This window comes from Podarcis gaigeae, assembly GCF_964106915.1.
Source record: "Podarcis gaigeae genome assembly, chromosome: 6".
NCBI lineage: Eukaryota > Metazoa > Chordata > Lepidosauria > Squamata > Lacertidae > Podarcis > Podarcis gaigeae.
In genome coordinates, this window is record NC_139682.1 from 51,083,272 (window position 1) to 51,108,918 (window position 25,647).

The window sequence follows — 25,647 nt, forward strand, 5'->3', positions numbered from 1 at the left end:
CACCCCCACCCCAGTTTTTCTTTTTCAATTAATTTAGAAACTACTATACTTCTAGTATACTACTATACTATACCTAGGACATTCCCATGTAGAAACTACTACCTTATTTTTGGTGAGTCAATTTTACTTATGAACAGGGTTGCCCAAGTGGTATTTTTTGAGGTGGGGTGAGGAATAATAGCAATGTATTTATAATGGCCTTGTGGGATGGAAAAGTGGGAATAAGTTCAAGTTACAGAAAGACAGGCTTCAATTAAATATTCGGGAAGGTTAAACTAGGGTTCACTGCTCTCCTGTAACCTTAAAAAAGCAGGATAAGTATTGCATGAAATTAATTCTGGTGCCTATTGCATGACAACTTGTGGCACCACTATTTCATTAGACAGTGCAGTTTAAATAAAGGGAATAACTGATGCTTTATCTATTGCGTGCAAGATTATTGAAACTTGAAAGAGTTTAAGGAGAATCTTAGTATCTGTTCTCAGTTTACTCAAATGCAGCATTTGAGTAAACCATTTCCTTTATAGCATAGCCCTCATGTGCTGCAACAGGGGAGGAAGAGATTAACCGGCTGTCGGGGGACAAAATTTGATTGTTAGGTGCACTAAATTGGCAGGAGGAATCTAGGGTAATGGGGTGACATTTAAAAGTACTCCATGCTGGAAACTGAGTAGGTTCCAAGTTGAGAACATACATTTTAATGTACATTTTCTTGGCTGTTGGACTAGCAGGCATGAGCTCATCTACTCTTGGTTCTCACAGCATTACTGAAACAATATTTTGTGTATGTGTGCACCCCCGTGCTTGGTATGAAGGTTCTAGTCCGTCATTTTTTTCTCCTTATCCCCTCTCCTCCCCTGCAAAGCCATCTGCCTTGAATACAGCTTCTCCTGTGAGCTTTGGAGTTGCCCTTCAGCCTCAGCTGTCAAGATATTGATTGACGCAATTTTAATAGCATTTTAAAATACAGTTGTTAAGTTGAGGCAGTGGGACTCTTCTCTTACTCCTCCTTCCTACACCTCCACCACCACCAAAGAGGGGAAGTGTGGTTTTTCAATGACTTTAAACTGCTTCTGGTCTTTGCATGTCGTCTCTTGTGCCAAGCGGTGAAACGCATTATCGAGTAGTGCCCAGAAAGTGGTTAACTGCGTTTGACACACGCCAACTCCCTGCCTCCACACTGGATAATTGCATTGTCAACTATTCAGTAAAGTGGCAGGTGACACTGCTGCCGGATTGATTGTCCTAGCATTGAGGCTCCTAAGACTGTCAGCTTCCCAATCGATAGCGTTTACACAAGACACCGTGACTGCATCTGTAACTAATTTCAGTTTGAAACTTGCAAGACACTGCGCTGCCCCTGTTTTCTGGCTACATGTGTTTAGTGACTTGCTTCCTCTCTTTGGACCACAGGCTTGATACCATCCTGCTTCACACCCCCTCCTTCCTTGGAAAGTGCATTCCTGTTTTTATTTTGGTGTAGCAGGTGAAGAAATCGATGCTGTGTGCTGTGCCCTCAAAAGCAGGCAGAATTACTGCAGATGGCTAACTAGCAGCTCCAGTTTTGTAATCAATAGCCTGATCAATTGATTAAATTAACACTGATTTTCTTCCGTCTTCCTGGCCTATATGAAAAATTAGTTTGCAGTGAGCATGCAGGTTTGGCTTATAAAATACAGGCCTTGTTATGCTATCCCATGACACTTTTCTATCAAGTTTGAGTGCATTGTTATTTAAATCAGTGGACAGCAAGACATGCTGCTTCCACTAGTGCCTTTAAATGGGGACATTGCTCTGGGTTGCTTACCAAACTTGACTACTTCATGCTCGGCTGCTTTAGAAAAGTCGTCCCCTCAGCTTTTCCGCCTTCCTCTGTTATTGGCAGAATTGCAATGTGACTGTGATCCCTGTCAGTGGTGCTTATTGATCCAGTGATGTGAACCTGTTTAGTGATTCAAGATTACTTTAATTCCCCTCTTTCCTTTTTTGTTTTCCCTCGCTCCTTACATGAACAAAAATTCCCCTGAGCCACCTTCATGGAAATTACGCCAATGATTGCTAAGCCTCTGCTTGCAAATTTTCCTTTGTATGGCAGCCTTCCACATACAAGCACACAAATGCATGCACGCCTCCTGCTGAACATTAGCCTGGCACAGAACTGGAGGAATTGCCATAGCAGCTTGGATATGGGATCCTCTTTCCAGCTGTATCCACTGTGTGATGGAGGCACAAAGGGGAACTTGTGTAGTGCTCTCAGCCAAGTTCTGAGGTGCTGTTTACAGGAGGAAAAATCCTTTTGCAGGCAACCAGCTTGCCCCCTGAGGCACAGGCTTGATGACTTTCACCTTGGCATGCAGCAGTACCACAAAATATTAATGGCCATAAAATTATACAGCCCCCTCTTAAAGTCTCCTCCTTGGTGTGTTAGTAAAGATGACTACAAGCAGTTGGGTTGCAGACTTGCAGCCTAGGCTCTGTTTTCTTACAGCGTGAAAGATGACTTTAGAGTGGCAGCTCTACTACAATGATCCATATGCATGGCCTCAAACACTGAAGACCTATGTGTGTATTTTATAAATCCCATGATCCTGATTAAGTTATTTCATAGCAGCCAGTGAAAACCAGACTTTGCATTTTTCTGTGGTCAGGTTAGTTTTCCATCAACCTGGAATCATGAACATTACTAATCCAATTCATCTTTACCTGATCGTTTATAATGCAACAGGGTAATAGAACAATGCAATTTAATAACTAATTCCAACAAACATTAGCCATCAAAGGTTGACTACAGCGATCCTTTCCTTTTGCCCTTTCTTTTTAAAAGAGCCAAGGCAGTTTGCTTTTCCCCAAGCCATTTTTAAAGGAAAGCTACATCCGTGCCACTATGCTCTCTTGGTGCTAGTTTGGGGATGTTTCGGCAGCTGAGGAAACAAACACTGCCAAGAGCTGTTCCCAGGAAATGTGTGTGAGGCCTGGCAGCATTAAAACACTTTTATTGCTGCTTTTGGGGGTGGGGGAGAGTTATTCCTTATCCAGGAAGGAGCAAGCAACACTTTAGGCAAAGCAGGTGAATGAGCTCAGCCAGAGGTTGGTAGATGTTGTGGGAAAAGTAATTAACAAAACCTGCTGTCTTTTTTTAGTCTTTAACTAGAGACTGTATTTTTTACCAAATCTCTCTATATTACCCACAAGCGCTGTAAACGCTCATCTGATTTCTGGCCATTACAGCCTTGGATAGGTCTCTGCACCAAGTGAGAGGTAGAGCATAATTCAGTTTTTGGAGATTTTTTATATTGAAGAATCAAGTGTTGTGCCTTGTGCACCTTGACCACATGAGGGTCCAACACTAAAGACTCTTCCGTCGTAGGAGCAGAACAGCCAAGATACACATGTCATAAGCAGATTAGCTCTTCTGCTCTGCACTAGAGCATTGCTAGAGGTTCTTCTGGCAGGTCATTATTTCATTTGTTACTTATTTATATTTTGGATTTATATCCTGTCAGTTTTACTCAAAAAGAGCCCTCTAGGTGGCTTACAATTTAAAATCAATAAGAATACACAGCAACGTATCCATAAATGACAACCAGTGACACACAGTTAAATTATAAGCAGTAGCAACTTCAGTAGGAAGTAATCATGTGTGAGCAAATTTGGAATAATAAATAGTGAGTGAAAACAAATAGTCAATTCTTAGCATTCTGGACAGTGGAACTCTAAAGCCATTGTGTGCTACTACTCACAATGCCTAAATGATAATCAGACAAGTGGGAGATTTACCCCTTAAATTCTGTAAAGAATAAAACAGATTCTGTGCTTTATTTGTTCCAGTTCTACTCTTCACTTATATAAAGATGATGTGCAGTCTCATTTCTGTACAGAATCTGTTTTTACCATTAGAAAGTTGCATACATAATGGTAAATAACCAGCCCAACTAAGGATACAATTGTACCCCAAGACCAGTTGTGTGTGTGTTTTTTTAAGTCTTCTTATTGCTAAGGAAATAAGCAAAGCAAAGTGAATTACAATGCAACTGCTACTCATAACCAAGCAAAGCACGGTTCACGTATGGCCTTGTTATGATGCAACGTTGCCTGTACTCCGTGCTGGTGCCAGATATTTTGTACCCTAGGCAAAGCTAACCTTGCACACACGCATACCCCCCAAAATGGCTAACTTCAGTTTACAAAAAATGATGTATTGTAGAAATCATAAAATTCTTCAAAATATAAAATATTACTAGAAATTCATAAGCTATAACAAAAAACAATTTCTGTAAACTGTCCCCCTAAAAGGTCAGCACTGCGCCCCTCTGAGGTCTGTGCCTTAGGTGGCTGCCTAGTTAGCCTAATAACAGCACTGGCCTCCCTTTACTGAATCCATGGTTCTGAACCCCACCTATGAGCAAAATTGGAATATATTTTTGTTTCTCTAGATTGAGTTGTGCAAGACACCGTATATGTTTCAAGTTTGAATCAGGTGAAATAATATGTTGCCTATCTTTGTGGTAAAAGCAGACTTAAAATACAGGTGGCAGTTTTGTGCACATCCAATTGATTCATAACTGCTGATGCCTGGGTACTTTTGGACTCCACCAACATTTGTAGGGCCAAGAACAGAATTCCCATGCAAATTGGTCGCCACCTGTATTTATCTTTTTAGAGAAGATGGGCATGCTTGTATATAAAGACTTTAAACTACTGTATTTTTCGCTCTATAACACGCACCCGACCATAGCACGCACGTAGTTTTTAGAGGAGGAAAATCCGTAGGCATGCCACCCGTAGGCATTTCCTCCATAACACTCACAGACATTTCCCCTTACTTTCTAGGAGGAAAAAAGTGAGTGTTATGGTGCAAAAAATACGGTATTTAAAGCGTGGAATGAGCTGTCCATGTTTGTGTGAGAGAGAGAAAGGGGGTGGGGACTTTCTGCGTAATTTCATTCATTTATTTACATTTATACCCTGCACCCTCAATTTAAAGTCATGTTTTCTAAAGCTGAAATGCTAAAGCAACAACTAAGCTATAAACACCAATATTTTTAGGAAAACAGAAATATATTTGCTAGGTACCTTAATGATAGTAGTAAGAGTGCTAGGTAGGTCTCTCTGGGAAGGGTATTCCAAAGGAAAGGCACCATCATTGCAAAGACTGGCTCTGTTACCATCTGCTGCACTTCCATTTGGTGGGGGCTCCAAGAGAAGAGACAACAGAGGACACTCTCAGTAGATGAGCAGAGTGATCCAAGATAAAGTAGTGAAACGGGTATCTGGATGCTGGGCTTTAAAGGTTAAGAACAACCCTTTGAATTGAACTTGGAAAGTTACCTGGAATCAGCAAAGCTCTTTCAGTACAGACAAGATATGATCTCTACAGCTGGCCCCTGTTGGCTGTTTAGCCTCAGTATTCTAAATTAGTTTCAGTAATCCAACCCAGAATTTACCAGGAATTGGCTAACTATGATTAGACTTTCAGGGGCAGGAGTGGGTTGTGGGGTGGGCAGTTATCAGCTTGAACTGATAGGTCTTTTGTGCTGCTGAGGTTACTTGAGCCTCAAATGATGAATCTGAAAACACTCATAGTCTGTGTACCTGATCCTCTAGAGAGAGTACAATCCCTTCCAGAGCTTGTTGAATACCACCTCTCTGCGCCTCCGTCTTGTCTGGATTGAATTTCAATTTATTGACCCATATCCAGTCCATTACTTCTCCCAAGTACCAAATCAGTACTTTTCTGACTCAGTTGGGGGAAAAGTAGAGCTATTATTGTATAACAGCAATATGGAATGTTCCATTAGTCCTTATTGTTACTTCCAGCTTCCGGAAGTGCAGTTCTATTGCAGCCCCAATTTTATTCGCAACACAAATATAATGGTGTTAGTTAGGGCTTTGCAGCAAGAGGAAAAATATTTACATCTTTTAAAAAATATGTGGGTTTTAGTTCTGGAGTGATGGAATACAAATTCTTTCATGAAAAATAAAGTTATTGAAATGGAATGCAGGGAAGATGTAGTTACACACTTTACCAGTGAACATTCATCTGAGCGCTTACTCTGTATGACGTATAAAATATATATTTGTTTTTAAGGGGCATGGGATTTTATCTTACTAGCATAGTCATGGGTGCTGTTAAACATACAGATGTCTAGCAAAACGGTGCTTCTAGGTTGCACTTCGAGTGGGGAGGCATTAGATTTTTTGGAAGTAAAAGGCCATGTATCTTCCCATCCCAAACGTTCTAGTTTGATCATGATTGAAAAAACAGACCCACACATTGCATGCAAAAAGAGGATGGGGGAAGCGAAAATATGTCACAAGAGTGGAAAAGGAAAAAGATGTTGTGTTTATAGTCACCCAAGAGAATAATGCTGAAGTCACCTTCATTAATAAGATAATTAATTCATTTTAATCTAGGTATGCTTGTCATATCATCATATTCCGTGGCAGTGAATGCCACAGACTATTGATGCACTTCTGTTTTGCTTGTAAATGAATTTCATCACACCCTCTAATCTAGACGTATACCAAGTAGTAGGTCAGTGTTCTCTATTATTCCCCCCCAAAAAACTGTTCATAATTTCAGTAACACCTATGTCATGCTATATATCTTATCCACTCATACAGAAGAACCGTGGAAACAGATTATAGAAAAATGGTTCTTTAGAAAGGCATAAATAATCATTTTTAAACTCAGAAATTGGAGAGGGGGAGAGCTGTCTAATGTGTGCAGTTTAGATCTAGCCTGCTACACATGTGAAATGGGCCTCTTTACTCATAGCAAAGGTCCTGTGCTCATATCTCTGTGGGGCTGTTTCTTGCTCGGAACTCCTAGAATGTTCAGCATTAACTCAATTTTGGTGCTGGGTCCAGCTGCTCCAAGGCCAGGCAGAGCAGAGCTGTGTACACAGTGCTCGAGGGCTACTGTGCTCTCAAGGTAAGTGATCTTGATAGGTACATTCTGACTGATGAGAGAGTTTGTCTCCCGAACTGTCACAGGGTTTATAGAGGTGCCACTCAACAGTGGTGCTGGAATTGCTTGTCAGAGCAGCCGCCTACAAGAGCAATGGGGATCGGAGACAGAACAGTAACTTTGTTTTTTCTTGGCTTAATGGCTCCCGAGTCTGACCTGCATGCTCACTCTTGTTTGTCTGGACCTTTAGAAAGGCATCTTGGATTAAGACTGTCAGAAAATGGTGTTGCTTTAGCTTCAGTAGGGTTAGTTATATCACCAAAAGTAAATGGTATTCAGCCAAAAGCTAGCAGATTGGAAGAATGAGTTGGCAAAATTATTTTCTCTAAGGAATGCCAAATTGGGAATTAAGAAGCCTTATGACACAATTTTAATAATTTTAAACTTCAGTGATGAGGCAATACACTTGCCTCATCCGAAAGCAAAAATATGCTTTATCCCTTTAAAACTTCTCTTCTCTTCTTCTTCTTTGAGTCTATTTAAGCTGCTGCATAAATACTAGTTAATAACACGATAGCATGCTTTGTGTTCTTTTAACCACCCCAGATGAGAAGACATAAAAATGGGCCTAAATACACAGCATTTTATTCTGATTAGTCATATTTGGAAGAATGTGGTGATGCCCAATGGCTTTAAACAGAGATTTAGCAAATTCTTGGAGGATAGCCCTGTCAGCTGCTACTGGACATAATTACTAAATGGAACCTCCATCTTCAAAGGTGGTGCTCCTGGGTACCCATTGCTGGGGCTAGCCGCACAGGAGGTTGCATGACTTGAAAGTACTGAATGATAAGAAAGGGGGAACTTATCTGGAACAAAGTTAATCATGACCTTTACTGCCCTCTGGGGGCTGGGTTTGGCCAAGATTCTGCCTTGGAATCTGATTTGTATCCCATTCAACAGCTCTGGAATTTGTGAAATGTAAGAGAACGTATCTAAGCACTAGTCTGCCCAATCTTAAGTTTAATAATTTCTAGAACAGCAGGCATAGGTTCCAAGTAGGCTTCAGACCCAGCACATATATTTTTGAAAACAAAACAGTTCTCTTTCCCAAGCAGAGCCCAACCATCCTCTCTGAACCAGTGCAATTTTTTTTTTTAAAAAAGGCACCTCCTCTCTCCCACACCTGAAGTCCTAACTTGAAAATTCATTGCTTTCTGGCTGCTACAAGGGAAATGTTGCCAGTGGTGTTCAGGATGAGATTGCTTATGGCTGACCAGAGCACTGAGGAAGCAGTGAGCTAGCCTAGACGAGTGAGGCTTGGGGATTTCATTGATGCATGCATGCACAATCCCACATCCTTCAGCTTTCTCCTCTACATAAATGGTTACTTTCTAAGTGAGAAGGTGGGAGGACTGAAATAAGCTTTGAAGTGTCTGAGAGCAAAGGTTTTCTGTTTTATTTTACAGTTAGAATTTGAAGCAAGGAGTAGGACTGCCTTTCTGTTGATAACATTAAGAATTGACAGAGAGGCAGCAGGAGAGGCTTATGCAGTATGAGTCCATTACCAGAAAGGCCCCGATTGCCTACCAATTAATAGATCTTAAGGGCTGATTTACGAGCAGGACCCAGGCAGATTCATATGGGTACAGACTTTTCCTCAAATAGCCTACAAATTAAGAAAGGGATATGCATTCATAAACATGGAGGACAAATTGGTTTGAACCCTAAAAACTAGTATAATTATATCAGGTAAGAGGTCTGGTCTCCCTGAAATGCATTGCCCCAAGCAAGCAACCACCTGGGTATATTAGAACCATTAGCCTTATGGGCAGGGAAGTCATGGAATTGCCTTCAAGCATTTTTGTTGGAATTCTTCTCTGTCTTGGACTTCCTGTCCTTTTCCCCACTCAGGGTGGAATTGCGCTTGTGCCAAAGACTAGTAGTGTGGTTGGTTTTTTTTAGATCTTTACACTTCATTTGCATGTGTGCATGCACATATGTGCACGCATAGCAGCTATGATCCTATTGGGTTGTCCTGCTTTTATAAACCCCATTTAATTCATTTATAAAGGTTCTTGTCCAGAAATCTGGTTTGAATGAGCCTGGGATGAATAATTAATGTAAATCGGTTTAGACCTCCAATATTTAAACAGCTGCTGGCATGTTTTCACTGGCTCTGTACAGTGAAAAAATGTGAGTGAGTTGGGACACTAAAGTGTAACAAAAGCCTTGACCCTGTTGGAATCGTCCCTATATCCATCCTTATGCTGGGCACAGGGTCCCTTTTTATAGGTAGTGTCAGCCATGTAGGAGTCACTCTTGAGATTCTGGAGATACTATAATGTTACCCAGCGGCAACTCAAGAATTAAAAAATAAATAAATCTCCCTCAGTTACTGCATCATAGAGCAGAGACCCATGACTTTCTGAAGCTGGCAGGTAGATTGCTTATGCATCAAGTCTTCCTGTAGATGCATGAACTTGTTTTGTTCCACACAATGAGAGCTCCAGACCACTTCTGCCACCCATAACACTTTTGTTGTGCTCTCCTGATGAAGCATAAGAAGCTTTACAGACTTAATTTTCCTTCTCTGGCAAAGTCAGTTGACCGGAGGACAGAAAGGTAGGATGCTAAGTGTTGACTACAGTAAGTAAATTTCATGTGCATACATGCACAGCATTCCAAAATATGAAAGAAAAAAGATAGGTGAGTAGAACTTTTATGCATAATGAGTAATGCAACATTTTCTTAATTTACATTTTCTGGTTGCAGAATTTATTATTGCATTTAACAAAATGTATATACTTGCCGATCGAAAGATCAGCGGTTCGAATCCCTGCGGCGGGGTGCGCTCCCGCTGCTTGGTCCCAGCGCCTGCCAACCTAGCAGTTCGAAAGCACCTCCGGGTGCAAGTAGATAAATAGGGACCGCTTACCAGCGGGAAGGTAAACGGCGTTTCCGTGTGCGGCTCTGGCTCGCCAGAGCAGCGATGTCACGCTGGCCACGTGACCCGGAAGTGTCTCGGGACAGCGCTGGCCCCTGGCCTCTTAAGTGAGATGGGCGCACAACTCCAGAGTCTGTCAAGACTGGCCCATACGGGCAGGGGTACCTTTACCTTTACTTTATATTCCACTTGCTAGGCTTCTTGTAAAGGGCTTAGAAGTTTTGCTGCAATCAAGTGGTATGTATGTTTTGTTAAATAAAGTAGTGACAACATTCCCCTAGTGTTCTGCAGTATCACCAAATCTTGCAAGTGATTCTGTAAGTCAGTATGAGATTTTTCTTTCCTTCCTTTCTCTTCTCTCCCCGCCCCCACCCTGTGGCTATGGCCATTTCTGGCCAGCCACCCATTTCAATTTTTAAGCCTCTTAAATACAGTACTATGGGCTATAGTCAACTAACTTGTTGGGCAGGTTGGCATAGCTTGGGGAAAACAGCCTGGCAGACCAAGATTGGGCCAGGATTTGACAATATTTACTGGGTTCTAACAAGAATTTCAGAAAATAAAGTTTCAACAGAGAGAAATCTGATCAAAATTCTACTTACGACTCTTCCTCCTATCAGGAACCCGTGTTAGCCTTGCCCACTTACTGTCTCATTAGGACTTAATTTCAGGCCTGGTTGAAATGAAACTATGATCACACTTCAGGTTCCTTCAAGGTGCAGCCCTAGTATTCCATATAATAATTTGGACTCCGGTGGCATCATAGGCTTCTCTCTTCTACTTTGCAGTCTTTGAACTGAGCTTCCTGAGCACATATAGAAAAATGCAACTGTGAAAAGGAGATTCTTGTTTCTGACTTTGTATGGTAAACTTTTGTTGCTTGTACTGTGTTCTGGTAGCTTAATTTGACATATAGGACAATAAATTGGATTTCCTAAAAGCTGCTTCTTTCTCCCCATTTTTGTATCAATTCTGTTACTGAAGTGAAGCAGAGATGAAATTCATTTCTATTCAAGATTTCCTCCAGCCTCAAATCTTGTTCTACATCTTTAATATAGATGGCATTCAGATCACAGCCCAGGTCAAGCCATAACTTCAGCTTTGTATTTGAGAGATGGTGGGAAAGAAGCTTGTGTGTTTAGTGGCTGGGCTTTTTAGAAATTACAAGCTAAATTATACCTGATACTGGCATACTGCAGGCCAGTATCTGTGTGACCTCATTGTCTCTACCAGTGTGAAATAGCACTCATGCTCTTTGGGCAACTATGGAAAAGTACCACAGTCTTTAGCAACTCTGTCCTGTTTTAAATCTAAATAAACTGAAAAGTTCGTACTTGCTAGACAAACCATTGCCGTGGAGGCTTCAAAATCCTGGGCAATTTGGGGTACTTCCAGATGTGGGCGTTACAACATAAATAAGTTACAAAAATCCAGTTTTTCTATGTGTGGGTTTTAGCAGATAAGTTTCCACAAATTCCATTTTTTTCAGTCATTAATATTCATTGCTATTCCATTTTTTACACCAGTGGGTAGAACTTGATGGAAAGTATCTGGGCTGTTTTTCTGTCCCTTATGTCAGTCATTCCCCATCCTTTCCCCCTCCACTACTGTTCTGGAGATTTTTGCAGGTATCTCAGTTCCTGTGCATGCACATCTTTAAAGAAAAGCAAAAACCCAGGAAGTCTGCAGGAGCAAACATTAGCAACTTTGGTTATCATTTTTCACAGTGGACAAAATGGAGGTGTGCAAAGGCTAGCCAGGATGTCTCTATAAACTGTATTGCCAAATTGTGTGTTGTCTTGAAAACATGGCATCCAACTACCATTGCAAAATGGCAGAAAATATCTGAGCTAACAAATTTTGAAAGTAGTATTGTAGAGCAAAAGTGAGAGAGGTTGCTGATTTTTTTCTTTCCAAACATGTCCCCTTCCTGGAAAGTTGCTCTGGAAGCTCAGGGGGGACCATCTGAAACAACATGGGAGATGGCACTGAAAGGTGAAGGGAAAATCTGCAAAATATGCCGCCACCCTCTTCCTCCTAGAGGAGGAATGGAGTCCTTCCATTTTCAGAGGTTGAAATAGAAACTTACTCATAGAAAAATAAGTTCCACACTACAGCCCAAAGTGGGTAAACAAAACAATTTTGCTTTTAAATCCTTCATTTGAGCTGTATAACACTGAATTATCTGAGTGCAGAATCTGGGATTCTAGGACAGAATTTTCAACTGCCCATAAGACTGTTGTACAGGCAAGTACAATATTAGACTTAGAGGCTGGTGCAACTGAAAGGAATGAAAGGTTGATGGAGGGATTTTGCATTTGTGATTAAAGTCTAGATGCCAGATTTATGACTAGGATTGGATGCCTCTGGTAATTTGAGACGAGGATATTCCTTATAACATCACTTGATTTTTGCTTCTGTCCATTCAATACTAAATTGAATACTCAATTTCTTTCATTCAATACTCCTTTCTTTGAAACACCTCCAATAAACAACACCTTTGTCCCCTTGGCTCTCTGCTCATTAAAATCTTTGTGATGTGATTAACCCAGTGCATGGGCACGGGGTGGGGGTGGGATGGCAAGCAATTCAGTTTTATGAAATTGTAAAGATCATGAAGGAAGTGATGATAGTGTTTGGAACCAGTTTCCTTCCTGCACACAAAAGTATTCTGCTTTACATATCAGTTTATGTGTGGTCCATCAAGCCTGCATTGAACCCTTATTTTGCATTTGGAGTCTATAGAATTCTTCTGTGGTATACAAGCCTGGAGTGTGTTTTTCATCTCCCATATTAATTGGATGTTTCTACGCATTTACCACCTCCTGTTTGCAACAAACCTAATAAATCACAGACTTGCTAGTTTTTGGCTTGAGTACACTTTTTCTGTTGCTGAGCAGTTCTGGTTCCCAGTCCAGTTTATCTCTGACAGACTGTGTCATGACTCACAATTCTCTTTGCTCCCCCAGCGCGCTCTGTCTCTCTATATAGAGAAAGAGATTTATAGATCAAGATATATCGTGACCTCTCTTCATACTTATGAAATTTTACAATGTTACCATTGTATTACATACAGTTGAGACAGGGAGATAGCCTGGATCAAACCATAGCTAAAATGAGCCTGGAGGAAAGTGACTGCTGGAAACCTATGCAGCTAAAAGACTGCTTTCTCTCTCCCATGCCATCTTTCCCCTCCCCTAGACTTGCCCAGGCCACATTTTGTTCCTCTGTGCCCTGTGGTGACACATTGCACATCTTTTCTTTTCCTTCAGGGTCCGGGTTTGTCATGTGCAGCGGCAAGGAGAATCCAGACAGTGATGCTGACCTTGATGTGGATGGAGATGACACACTGGAATATGGAAAGCCACAGTATCATTTTCTAGAGGTGCTGAACTCCCACCAAGAGACTGTGGCTCTGCTGTGCCACTAAAACTCTTGCTGCTCTTGCCTAATTCATACGTTTTCATTCAGTTAGGAGAGGATTCCACAAGTTCCCTGTTCACTGAAATTGCTCTGTTAGCAACTTTTTTTACTAGTCATGAGCTGGGTAGTAATTTCACCAGTTCCAGCATCTGATTCGTCGCTGAGGAGCGATGATTTCCTCCTCTGCTGTTTTAAGATGAGCATGTTCTTATTATCAAACAGCTGTTATTGTGTTTACACGTTCCTTGTGGTGAAAGGAACCTTGTGGTCTTTGAAATGCATTCTTTAGTACTTCAGAATTTCTGGTGCCATTCTAATTGGTGCACTATATTGAATTTGTATGGTGTGTGTGTGTGTGTGTGTGTGTGTGTGTGTGTGTATAGAAACTAGCTTAGTGTGGAAAGGTACATTCACATTCATTGATCTGCCCATTTTGCATCTGCCCCTGCTCACCACTGCTGTGTGGGCCCCAGAAAAAGTTACCCAGAAGGAAATGTGGCCCTTGGACTACAAACAGTTCCTACCCATCCCTCAAAGGAATTCTTGGCTGCTCTGCCTTGATGGCTTGGGATAAGCAGTGAAAGCTTCTTATTCATCAGGCTGTGCTCTCCTTAACCCTCCATGCTTAGATACACAGAGGCAGATATCATTCCATGCACTGGGGAAGAACCAGGTGAAGCCAAGGAGAGAGAGGCGCTTCGAGGTGCAGTCTTAAAGTAAGTGTGGACTTTTAAAAGTACTGTCTGGGAGTGGAGCAGGACATGCTTCATGGTGCTGGGTGGGCGGTGAGGACGTTTCTCAAAACAGATATATCATATCAGTGTGAGATGCAAGGCAGGAAGAACTTCGGAAGCAGCTACTTGCAAAGAAATTGTTACCCATCTATAACACAGCAGTAAAGTCCCACCCTACTCCTTGGCCACATTTATGCCAAAGGTAGTAGTTCTTGTTCTTTGAGAAATTAAATCCTGACTCTGGACATAGCACCTCGTACATGGGGCATTGTGCACTGGAAAAAACTCTCAGCTCGCCCATTAGAAATATGAAAATCAGGTAGATTTGTATAATACTGATGAGCTTATTTATTTACAGTTGAGAAATATAGGCTTTGTACAATTTAGAATTTTTGATAAGACCCACATTATGAATTTTTGACAACAGGGCAGGGTGCAAAAGTTTTTCATTGTGTGGATAAGGAAAGGAGAAGGGGTGGAACCCCTGTTAAGCATGCTTGTGCCCCATTTGAAATAAGTAAGACAAGTGCATACAGATCATAGATTTGTAGAGTTTGAAGGGACTACAAGGACCATCTAGTCCAAACCCCTGCAATGCAGGAATGTCAAACCCATATACTGAGTCAATCATTGGTCCATCTAGCTCGGTATTATTCACATCAGCCTTTGCAGATGTTTTCTACAACTTCCATCAGGTGCAGTCAACGCATCCATGCTGACTGAAACTGATGGGAGTTGTAGTCCAAAACAAACTGGGGGGACCAGGTTGGTGAAGGTCAGTCTACATTAAATATTTGAGGCTGTCTGTGGTTTCATATAGGGGTCTTACCTGCAAATGTCAGGGGCCTTTTACATGTAAATAATGTGTTCTGTCACTGAACTATGACCCTTCCCCTTCAGTGGATTAATTTTGATTTTTTAAAAAACTACTAGCACTCTTTGACCAGATCTCATTAAACGATAGGGAAGCCTTTTTCCGCTGGTTAAGGTGGTACTCAAGAGTAGTTTTTTCAAGTGACTCTGGCAATTACAAATCACAGTGACTGAACCACTGGCAAAAGCAGCTAAATCCCCCAGATCATTCTGGATTCTGGTAGGATCCATAAGTGTCTAGGAGTTGACCACTTTAATGGATCTCAAGGTCCTTGCAGTGTTGATTATGTATTCTGGGCTGCTGTCTGCTAGACTTCTCCACAGGCCTTGTGTGGAAGATTCTGGAAAGCATTTCAGGCAAATAACTCAATGGGTGTTAACAGAGAGCTAAGAAATGGATTGGTTTTTCAAGCCCTCTGCCCTGTGTGGAAACAGCACTTACATTGCTCCAGTCTCTTAGGCTGAGTGAACCTTGGAGGTCAAGGTTGAAGAGATTGATAGAGCAGTGAAATGAAGTTTTCCTACTGCTTAGCTTGTTACAAGCAGTGGCCTGAAATCAGATTTCACTTCATAGAAACACATATCTGCCTCATACTATTGCTGCCTCCAGTAATTTGAATTGACAGTGACTAATATTTGATGTTGAAAGGAAGGCAGAAATGCCAGGGTGTTAGTGTGGGGTTCTGATGGTTAACCTGCCCTATCCCTATAGCCCATAGGTGGTAGCAATAATTTAAGCAATGTAATAATAATTTATTATTTATACCCCACCCATTTGGCTGGATTTTCCCCGCCACTCTGGACGGCTTCCAACAAAATATTAAAAATACAGTAAAGTAACAGTAATTTAAAATTACGAAAACAGTGAGAGTATCTCTAGGTATGCTTAAATTTAGCCATTTAAAGTCTGCTTGAATGCTTCTGAAAAAAATGCTATCAGTGAGTCTTGTTGGGAAAGAATTTCTACAGTTTGTAGGGAGTTATGGAAATCATTTCTGCATGCTATTCAAAGCTTAGCATACTGTAGCTGACACAAGTAAAGGGAGGTCTTGGTGCACTCTTGGTAAATCTTAAGAAAGTGACAGAACAGAAGATGAAAGGTGGGCTCTAAGTTCTGTAAATGCTTAAATCACTCAAGAACTAGGATCTTGAATTGCATGCAGAAGATGACAAGGAGTCAGTAAAGATGTAGCATTGGTGTAATCCACTCTTAACCCACCATTGCAGTAGCTGCATTCTGCACTGACAAGAACATGTCTTATCTCCCTTCCAGTGGATACATAGCTATGGCTAGGCCTGGAAGGCCTATGTTCAAGTTCATCTTCTGCTAGGGATTCATTGCCTGGGCGGACAGATTTTTTTCTCAGTTTCCCATACGTAAAATCAAAATAATAGTGTCCTGCTTTAACACAGTTGGGAGAGTAAACACAAATTGATTGTAAGGCAATTGACAAACTTTAAATACTATGTACATAATCATTCCTAATAATGGTGAGAAGAAATGCATGCTGTGGGATTTTTCCTGGGACAAATTTTCACTGCTGTCTCTTTTTCCAGTGGTGGCACGCCTAGTACCCGAATAACACCAGAATTTTCTAAGTGGGCAAGTGACGGTGAGTGTAAGATATATATGTGGCAATCTGTTGGGTTGGCTTGCATAGTGACAATCGGTATTTTATGGTGCAGTTTTAGTATTCAGCATATTGGGAGTATTATTATTCCTGTGTGCCCAACACCAGAGATCTGAAGTAGTGTAATAGAGTGATTACCAGCTTTTGAGTTTTGATAGGAGAATCCATGCAGCAGTTTAATTTGTGCTCCTGGAGATGGAGACAGGTTATTGCCTCCATTTTCCAATAGTAAAAACTGAAACTATGGAGTCACCCAGAGAAGATTATGGTGCATTATTTCTATCCCACACTTCTGCTAAATGCCTCCAGAGTGTTCTGGAATATAGCCGAAGTCATAAGAAGTTTGAATATGATTTTCTGGCTTTGAATCCTGTGACTAGCCTGCAATGCATTCTCATTTCTCTTGGTTTGGAGGATGATTTGAGAGACATGAAAGCTTTCCATTTATTACCATAATTGTGTTTGAGGTTATTATGCATTCTGAGATAGCAAATCCCGCCCCCTGCTTTTTTGCCTTCTATAGATATGCATGCCAGTGTCACAGTATTTGTTTATATTACTAAATGATCAGCCATTAATATCTTTCTCAGAAGCCTTCAGAGGTAAGGTGTATAAGACCTTTTCAGTTCTTGGGTTTTAACTTTGAAATGCCTGCCCAAGAAGGTTCATCTGGCTCTGGGTCTGATGCAATTTCAGTGCCTTTTGAGACATCTTTTTAATTTTCCGTGTATTTTGGTTTTTCACCCTTTTAATGCAGTACTTTTATCTGGCTTCTGTTGATATTCTGCATTTTAGATACATGATCTTTATATGAATTGTTTTCTTTCTGGTAACTGCTTAGAAGCAATGGACTGAAGAACAGGATAAAACTTTTCATAAGAAATATAAAATATTTATTTTAAGGCATAAACAGGGCAGCGTTCATGAAGTCCCACCATTTTTATTCTCTCAACCCTGTGAGATAGTTCGGTTTTTGAGAGAAATTGCACTTCTAGGAGCTTGATGACTAGGGTGTCCATAGTCCAAATCCCTCTCTCTCTCTCTCTCTCTCTGATATTGCATCTCGGTTGCTATAACTATTGAAAAGTGACATTTACATACAGGTTAAAAAAAAGATGGGGTGCTAATAGAAAGTATGGCTGGAAGTTCCCAGACAGTATGTATTGATGGGGAGGAAGTATTCTGCATTTGGAGTAGAGGGATATTTTAAATAAGTTTGGCAATCATTATCTTCTGGGGATTTTTTCTGTGTGATTCCACATTCTTGTTTGTGATTTCACACCATTTTCTTTATCCATGGTAGTAAAGAATAAAATATTATCACTATGGAAATTAGCTCAGGAATTGGGACAATACTGTGCAAGTAGAGTTCAATTCCAGTTAAACTCCTGAGAAGTTCCGATGCCAGCTGTCCTGCAATGATTTTGATTTATTATATTTCTGTGCTGCTTTTCATTCAAATGAATCCCAAAGCAGCTTACAAACAATAAATAACAGCGACATAGTAGAACATAATGGAACATTACAAAACAGCATAAATCATATAGAATAATTAACAAATAATCAATGAAGCAATTATAATCTATAAAACACTCTTAACACAGCAACAACTAAAAAATAAGCTAAACATCACAGTTAAAGCAAAAGTCATAGTATATGATTAAAAATTAATACAGAATTTATAATCTGTAAAACAATAACATTAACAAAATAGCAACCCCAAAATATAAACTGTTAAGTTTATACACACACTCTCCACAACCCCATGACTTTCACGCTATTCAGCACATTAAAATACACCTACACATAATGCCCCTGGCAGCAACTCCTTTCTGAAAGTTCCTCGGGATGGAAGTGAGGCAGCAGCTGCACCTGTAGAGCAAAACCAGCTGCCCCCTGATGGCAGACAGTCTCTCTCTTCTCACAATTCTTTCTCTGGAAACAGTGCTCCTCCCCTCATGATTTCAAAAGGCTTGTGAGAAAATTCTCAGCCTCTTCTGACCACAGAAATGGCGTTACTTTGATTCCTATGTGTGGGTAAACCTATCTGGCTTGTAAACACATGTTTCTTCCAGAAAACCCCTTGAATAGAAAACCTCTAGAATCCTAACTGCAATTCACAACATTGACAAAGAACAAATTGCACATACAAGCCATTTACCAAATCGATTTCAAGGAAGTTGAAGTGGATCCTTTGTGTCTAACTGGTTTGAAAACTGCTCGTAATTCCGAGTGCTTCGGTTTTGGGTGAACAGTTGCCAATGTAAAGCAGGAAATTGATGGATTGCTGCAATTTGTCATAATTTGGCATCCCAGTCTCATTATTTGCTTTGAGTAATCCATGGCCCTATCAATTCCAGAACTACTTTGTGGGCTATGAGTTCTGCAGGTCTGCCATACTTGGCAAGTCATGAATGCATCTTGAGTGATACAACAGTACTTGTCACTTGGACACTCCAGCATGTTATTGGTAGTTTCTTCTTGGGAACCAGCACTAGAACAATTCACCAACAATTGGGTTTCTCTGACTTTTTGTGAATAAACATTTCTCTTCACTGATCTGGGCTCTTCCTTACTTTTGCAGAAATGCCATCAACGAGTAACGGAGAGAGCAGTAAACAGGAGCCTATGCAAAAGACCTGCAAGAATAGTGACATAGAAAAGTGAGTATGGCTCAGGAATGTCTGTCTTTGTTAGGGAGGCAAAAGAGACTGCCAGGAGCTTTCTATCAAAGGGGCATCACTGTAGCACTGACATGCTGCTTATGGCTTTCCTTGTGTAGTTTCCACATGTTTCTCATGCGAAACATATCCAGCTTTTAAACTCACACACAGTATTTATCTCTCCCTAGCTGAATGTCAGATAGGTTCCCCCCCAATTTTTGCTTGTTTTTCATTCTTCATAGGAATTCCCCATCTGTAGGATGGAGGAAAATCCATTTTGTTTGTTGGCTCTAAAAGTGAAAGGATGATTTTATATTTCGTTTCTAAGTCCCTATTGTAGTTTCTACAGCTTTAGAGGGATGATGGCAAATCTTCCCCTTGTGTTAAATTCTCAACAGTATCAAAGTGCTGCCCTTTTCCTTCCCTTGGGATGTGTTATTTTTCAGAAGCTTTACTTGATATGGCCTGCCTCTGGAAAAGAATAAGATTATCTTAACCTTCATTTCCATTGGGGATGAGTCACATGGGACTGGATCTTTTGCTTCACCAAAGTGCAGGGGCAAGCCTAAGGATGATACATGATGTTGCACTGTCTCCTTGCAGTAAGGCAATGCTATGTGCAGTAATATCCTATGCCATTTTTGTATGCTCCTAATTAGCAGAGACAAAATTGAAGTCTTAAGCATAGAAATAGGCTAAGGTCATGAGAACAAAAATATGAGACTATAGATGCAAGTTCCTTAGACGACTGCACCATGTTTCCGATGTCCCACAGTGCATACAGGATTATTAGCCAGTGATTTGTGTGAACAAGCCCAAAGTCTCAGGGCAATTATCTACCAGAACAAGGTGCTGGGGGGTCGAGTTGAATTCTCTGTTATTGTAGTCCAAAGCAGAGATGGGTATCCTGAGACCCTCCAAATGTTATTTTACTCCTAACTCCCATCACTTCCACCTGAGGGGGGCAAATGGTCAGGGATGATGGAAGTTGTAGTCCCAGAGCATCTGGTGAGACATTGGTTCCCTATGTCTGCTCTTATAGATTAACACTCTAGATTGGGCTACAATTTTTAATGAAATGCAGAAGGAAATATATTGCCTGCCTCAGCCTCCTGCATTTGTGTGCCTAGGAATTAAAAGCTAGGATTATAGGCTGTTCAGGACGTTGGAGGCAGAAATCAAGAGAGGGGTGAAAGGAGAATTTCATGATTTGATTAGGTATGAATGTTAGTTGCCAATGCATGCCAGCTTCCTTTGCAGGGATTTAGCTGCTTGTTGCCATTTTTTCACCTATCACTTAGCCATCTTTTGATACTGCCTTCCATTTAGGAGACAGGAGAATTCAGTCTTCTTCAACAGTCTGTGTCAATAGCTTTAGTTACCAACACTTATCCCCCTCGGATCCTGGCCTCCCAAGCAGAGGTTTGACATTTTCCAGAACGATCAGTTGATGTCATCTTGATCAGATAATTTTAAAAGCTTTATTCAGTGTCTCTTGGCAGACCCCACATTCTTTCCAAGGTGGTGCATGCTATAATTCGGAGTTGTAAAGTATGGCACCCTCCTCTTTGTGACAAGTTAGGACCCCTTGTAGAGAGCACTGAAAACTTCCTGACTTCAGAAGTCAAAAATTACACTTGGATACTCAGCCCACTACTTTTCTTAAGAAGGTAAAAACCAAATGCCATTTATTGTACTTTACAGCAATTTCTTGGTTCATGAGAAATCCCTTGTGGTAAAGGGTTACTGCTTTTTAGTTAGAGACTTAAGTTCCAAAGGGAACAGAAAACAAAATGTTTAGAAACAAAGGTTCCAGCTGTGCTATCCCTGCTCCTCCGGGAGTTGTGTGTGATAAATAGTTTGTGTTGTGATGGTTAAGGAGCTAGAATGTTGTGTGCGAAGGGGTGGGCTTTGTTAAATTAATTGATAAGTGGGATCAGACCTTGGGGCTTGCAGAAAGGAAGGTGTTCTTTTATTCTTACTGTCTGGCTGCTTTCACCTGCACTGCCAAGCCATGATGTATGGTGACCCAGTTCAGCTAGCTAAATTGATTCATCTCCAGTTCCTGGTTCTTAATCTAGAGCTAAATTGGTTTCATTTTTCTTGTTTTGGGTGGTGATTGTGGTGAGCTCTCCATGGGATCACTTCCTTCTGTTCATAACTTTAATTTTTGCTTTTAAATCTGGGCATTATTGATTAGTGTGTTAAGCTCCATGTAATGTCTGATTAGCATTTTAAAAAGTGTTTAGAAGCACATGGTTTATCACCTGTGTCAGCTGGGCTGTCCATTTAGAACAATGGTTAATGGAGTTAGCAGTGATTCTCTTTATTGATCCTACTTTTATAAGAATGACATTCATTTTCTCTTCCCTTTCCAAAACAAAGTCTAGGCATGGAGCGTATATTTTTAATTAGCTAATACAATACAGTAAACTGTCCTTGTTTGGGCGCAGAGCTAATGTACTTGGGTTGAAAGTTAATGGAATGTGTGCTTCAGGCTGCTTGTAGCTGAATCACTTGCATGCCAAGCAACTTACCTCGGTTCAAGAGAAATGTATTTGCTGATGGATTCTTCTTTGTATCTCATTCATCTCGTTTTTTGTTTGAATTTGATATGAAAGCTGCTATTGGCTCAGATCAGTCAAAATGGAAAATTGTGATTTGTTGTTGCATCTGAACTGGGTCGCTATGACTAGAAAAAAATAAAGATTTCTCTCTTTTTTTCCCTTTAACTACATGTGATGATTTCTATATGTAATATAATGTAATATATTTTAGTTGTTTTTTTTTAAAATGAGGATATTGCTTATATCTGATGGTTGTAGTCTAGAAGATACTAAATAGAGCAGCGTGGGATGAAATGCTCAGCTGTAGAAAAACCATGTGGGGTTCAGCTTTGGTTGTGTTGGTTGATGTTCAAACTGGTTTTTCTAGTCTTCAGTGCTTGAGCATGTATTCAGAAGTGATAGAATAACAGGGCTAGAAAGGGTTTACTGAGCTGTACAGCCAGCACAGGCATGCAACAAGAGCATCTGGTATAGGTTTTGCTAAGCTTAAAACAAGAACCTTTCAGTGCCTGGGATCCACCTTGGCTCCTGAACAACATGCAACCTGCGACTCAATATTCTATCTTGTGTGCTTTTTAAACTATATTTATTTTATTGTTTAATATGTTTCATGGATCTTTAATTCCCCTTTTAAGAATAATCTCTTCACAAAGCACCAAACATTTTATACATAAGCCACCTATATCCACCTCTCAGTCACCTTATTCTTCTCCATCTCTTCTTTACATCAGTCTTTCTTCTGTAGTCACAGAGAATCTATTACATGCTGCTAGACCTTGCTGTACAGATGCAAGTGTGGCTTAGCCATCTGGACGGGCAACCAAGCCTCAGCTAGGGAATGCAAGAGTTTAAGGAGAGTCTAGTTAGCCATCCTGACAATAGTTATTCTGTACTCAGGAAATCCAGCAGGCAGTCTAGTCAGTCAGTAATGACTGCAAACTAGTCCAGCAAGTCAGAAGCAGAATGCTGTAGCAGCAACTGCTTTTCTTGACAGGCAGATGCTCAAATTATTGTGAATAGCTGAACCTTGTAGTAAGGCAAGTGTTTGCCTCCTTTGTTAATTCCTGTGGGACTGCTTTGTGGGGGATTTGGGTATTGTTGGACTGAAAGGGCTGTCACATGGAAGATGGGGCAAGTTTGTTGTCTCCTGCTCCAGATGGTAGGACCCAAACCAACAGATTCAAGTTATGGTAAAGGAGATTCCAACTAAACATCAGTAAGTACTTTGTGATGGTAAGAGTTGTTTGACTGTGGAATAGACTCCCTCAGAAAGTGGTGGACTCTCTTTCCTTGGAGGTTTTTAAAAAGAGGTTGGATGGCCATCTGTCATGGGTGCTTTAATTGAGATTCTTGCATTGTTGGGGGTTGAACTAGTTGACCCTCAGATTCCCTTCCAACTCTACAATTATATGATTCTATGATTTAAGTTAAGAGGCTAGTGGGGAACATTTCTTAGGGGCCTTGTGAATGCACATAGAGGTTGTGTGGAAGAACTCCACAGGGAGTCTGTGTCTGCAAAGGAGCTAATTCCTCTGAGCATTCATCCTGAACTAATCTGGCAAAGTTGATAATAATGGATGAAAGCTTTTTGACCCATAATCCTGCCATATACTTTGTAAACAGGGTCTCATCCATCCTCAAACAGTTTCCCCCCATCTATTCTTGCCACTGGAAAAATTGTCCCAATTCATTGGCATATGAAACTTTGAGACCATAAAGTAGCACAGAGGTAAAATGAAGCAGCTGCAAGGCACCAGCTTTCCTGCTGTTTTTTCTTCCAAACAGCTCTCCCAGTCTTTTTTGGTGTTTCTCTGTCATTCCACAACAGCATCCACCATCACCTTTCCATCCAAGCTTTCTCTATAGCCTCTCCATTCATTCCTAGGCCAACATGCTTCTCTTTCCTCCCACTATTCCAACTCCCATCCATCTCATTTTTAATATGGGATGCTTCCTTCTACTGAGTCAGGCGTCCATCTAGCTCAGCCAGCAACCCTAGGGCTTTGGACTGAATGCCAGGGGTTGAACCTGGGATATTTTGCTTGCAAAACATGTGCTTCACCAATATATGATTGGAGGGGGATGGAGCATGGAGCAAAACAATCCCTTTTGGGATTGTTTGGGCCTGCAGTTTCTGAAAAATAAACTACTCAAGAGCTATTAGTGGCTCTTGAACTTCAGCTTGGGATCCCTGCCCTAAGCCTTTCCTCTTGGAGTCTAATGCCAATGCATCTTATTCTGCCATCAGAATCAATTCCCGCCTAGGAACAATTCTGTTGCTCCTCCTCTACAACAGCTTTTAAATTAGTTTAAGACTTGATGTCATGTTTTCCTTCTTTCGGTAGTATCTGCTTAGATCAGCCAACCTTTTCTGTCATTTCGGCCCTCCCTCCTGCATTGCTGTTCCCTGAATCTTAGCAGTGGTGCTAAGACTAGCCCACCTGTGTCTAGGCTGCAAATTCGGCAACGGCTCGTTTTCTCCTCCCTGAAGATACGAGCCACGTTGCCTGGTGCCATCTTGAAATCAAGGCTTCCTGGGGTTAAGAAGCCAGCCTCTTAATTCAGAGTGCCAATGTTCAATTTTGCTTTCTGCCACCAAACTAGATTGCAGGCCAAGGAAAGAGTCTGGGTTAGTGCCCCACTGGGTCACCTCCCATTTGTTTTCCTCAATTTTGTGTTGTCATAAATTCATTCCAGCCCGTTGTGCTTGATCAGTTTATCTCTGTTGGGGCAGGGAGCCCTGCTAGCATGATATATGACATGAAACATTGTAGCCAGCCTCTCCATGAATCACTCCAGCTGTTTGTTGTCAGCATGAAAAGCAAACAGGCCAGGGCTGCCGAGTGTTGACTAGGATGAGCTCAGGTTGGGAAGAGACATGACGTATGAATGTTTATTTAATAATTCTCTAATATTTCCAGCGGAGTGTGGCTGTGCCTTCTGAGGTTGGGGGGGGGAGGGGGCGGTTGAAGAGGAAACTCTAATCTGTCAGGGTGGGTCATAAATCAGGCAGACAAGATCATTAATCAGGAATGGAGCAAAACTAGAGGGAGGTGGGACTCGGCTGCCGTTCCCAAGAGCAAAGGGGCACGCTCTTCTTTTCCATAAAACAAATCTCATCTTGGATGCGGCTCCGGCTGTGTCGCTTACATAAGAGCAAAGCCAGGGCACTGGGCCAGTTAAGCAAGCGTGTGTGCTACCTTTGTCATAAGCCTTGGCAATTTGAGCTCGCCAAGCATTAAATCCCTTTATAATTATCTTCTTTATATAACTCTTCATGCTCCTCATGGTTGATTGGGCAAGGTGCTTGTTTGGTTTAGAAGAGGGTTTTAAAAAAGGGAGGTCAGTGTGTGTGTGTGTACACTCACGTGACAATCTTCTTCTTTCTTTATTTTTTACTCAAATCCATTTTCTCGAATCCACTCCAAAAGTTAAGCTTTGGCATATTATCCTACAAGAATAGAAATGGTGTTCCAGAATTTGGCTCCTGAGATAAAACCAACTTTCTGGCTTTTATAGTCTGACAATTGCAGAAGCTAACTTCCTATGACATTGTTTAAAAACAAAACCCCATTTCTAGCTTTTAAGGATATGAAAAATGTTGCAGGTGATATCTGTCTACTCAGGTGCTGATGGGAGTCTCATGAGGACCTAGGGCTCCCATTCTGTCAGTAGAGGGAGCTGAGCCATTCATAGAATTGTAGAATTCAGTGGAGAAATTGGGTTTTCTCCACTGAAATGATGGGGAAATTGTTCCAGGCAGGGGTGCAGCTATAGAGGAACGTTAGCTTGAAGAACAGATGATTGATTTAATGTATGTGGCAGAAATGAGAGAAGTTCCCGCTGTGGAAGAATAAGAGTGGGAAAGTCCCTGCCCTCTTTTCAAACTGTTCTGTAGC

General features: G+C 41.1%; 1 protein-coding gene across 15 annotated transcripts in view; it reads left to right on the forward strand.

The window, feature by feature from the left end:
- Nucleotides 1-25,647, forward strand: part of RNF220 (ring finger protein 220) — a 332,264-nt gene that overhangs the window by 280,372 nt on the left and 26,245 nt on the right. For all 15 annotated transcript variants that reach the window (XM_083742420.1, XM_083742422.1, XM_083742424.1 and 12 more), the window contains 4 exons: nt 13,130-13,226; nt 13,910-13,996; nt 16,445-16,500; nt 19,103-19,181. In XM_083742420.1, coding sequence (XP_083598546.1) covers nt 13,130-13,226; nt 13,910-13,996; nt 16,445-16,500; nt 19,103-19,181 — 319 coding nt within the window. The remainder of the gene's footprint in view (nt 1-13,129; nt 13,227-13,909; nt 13,997-16,444; nt 16,501-19,102; nt 19,182-25,647) is intronic.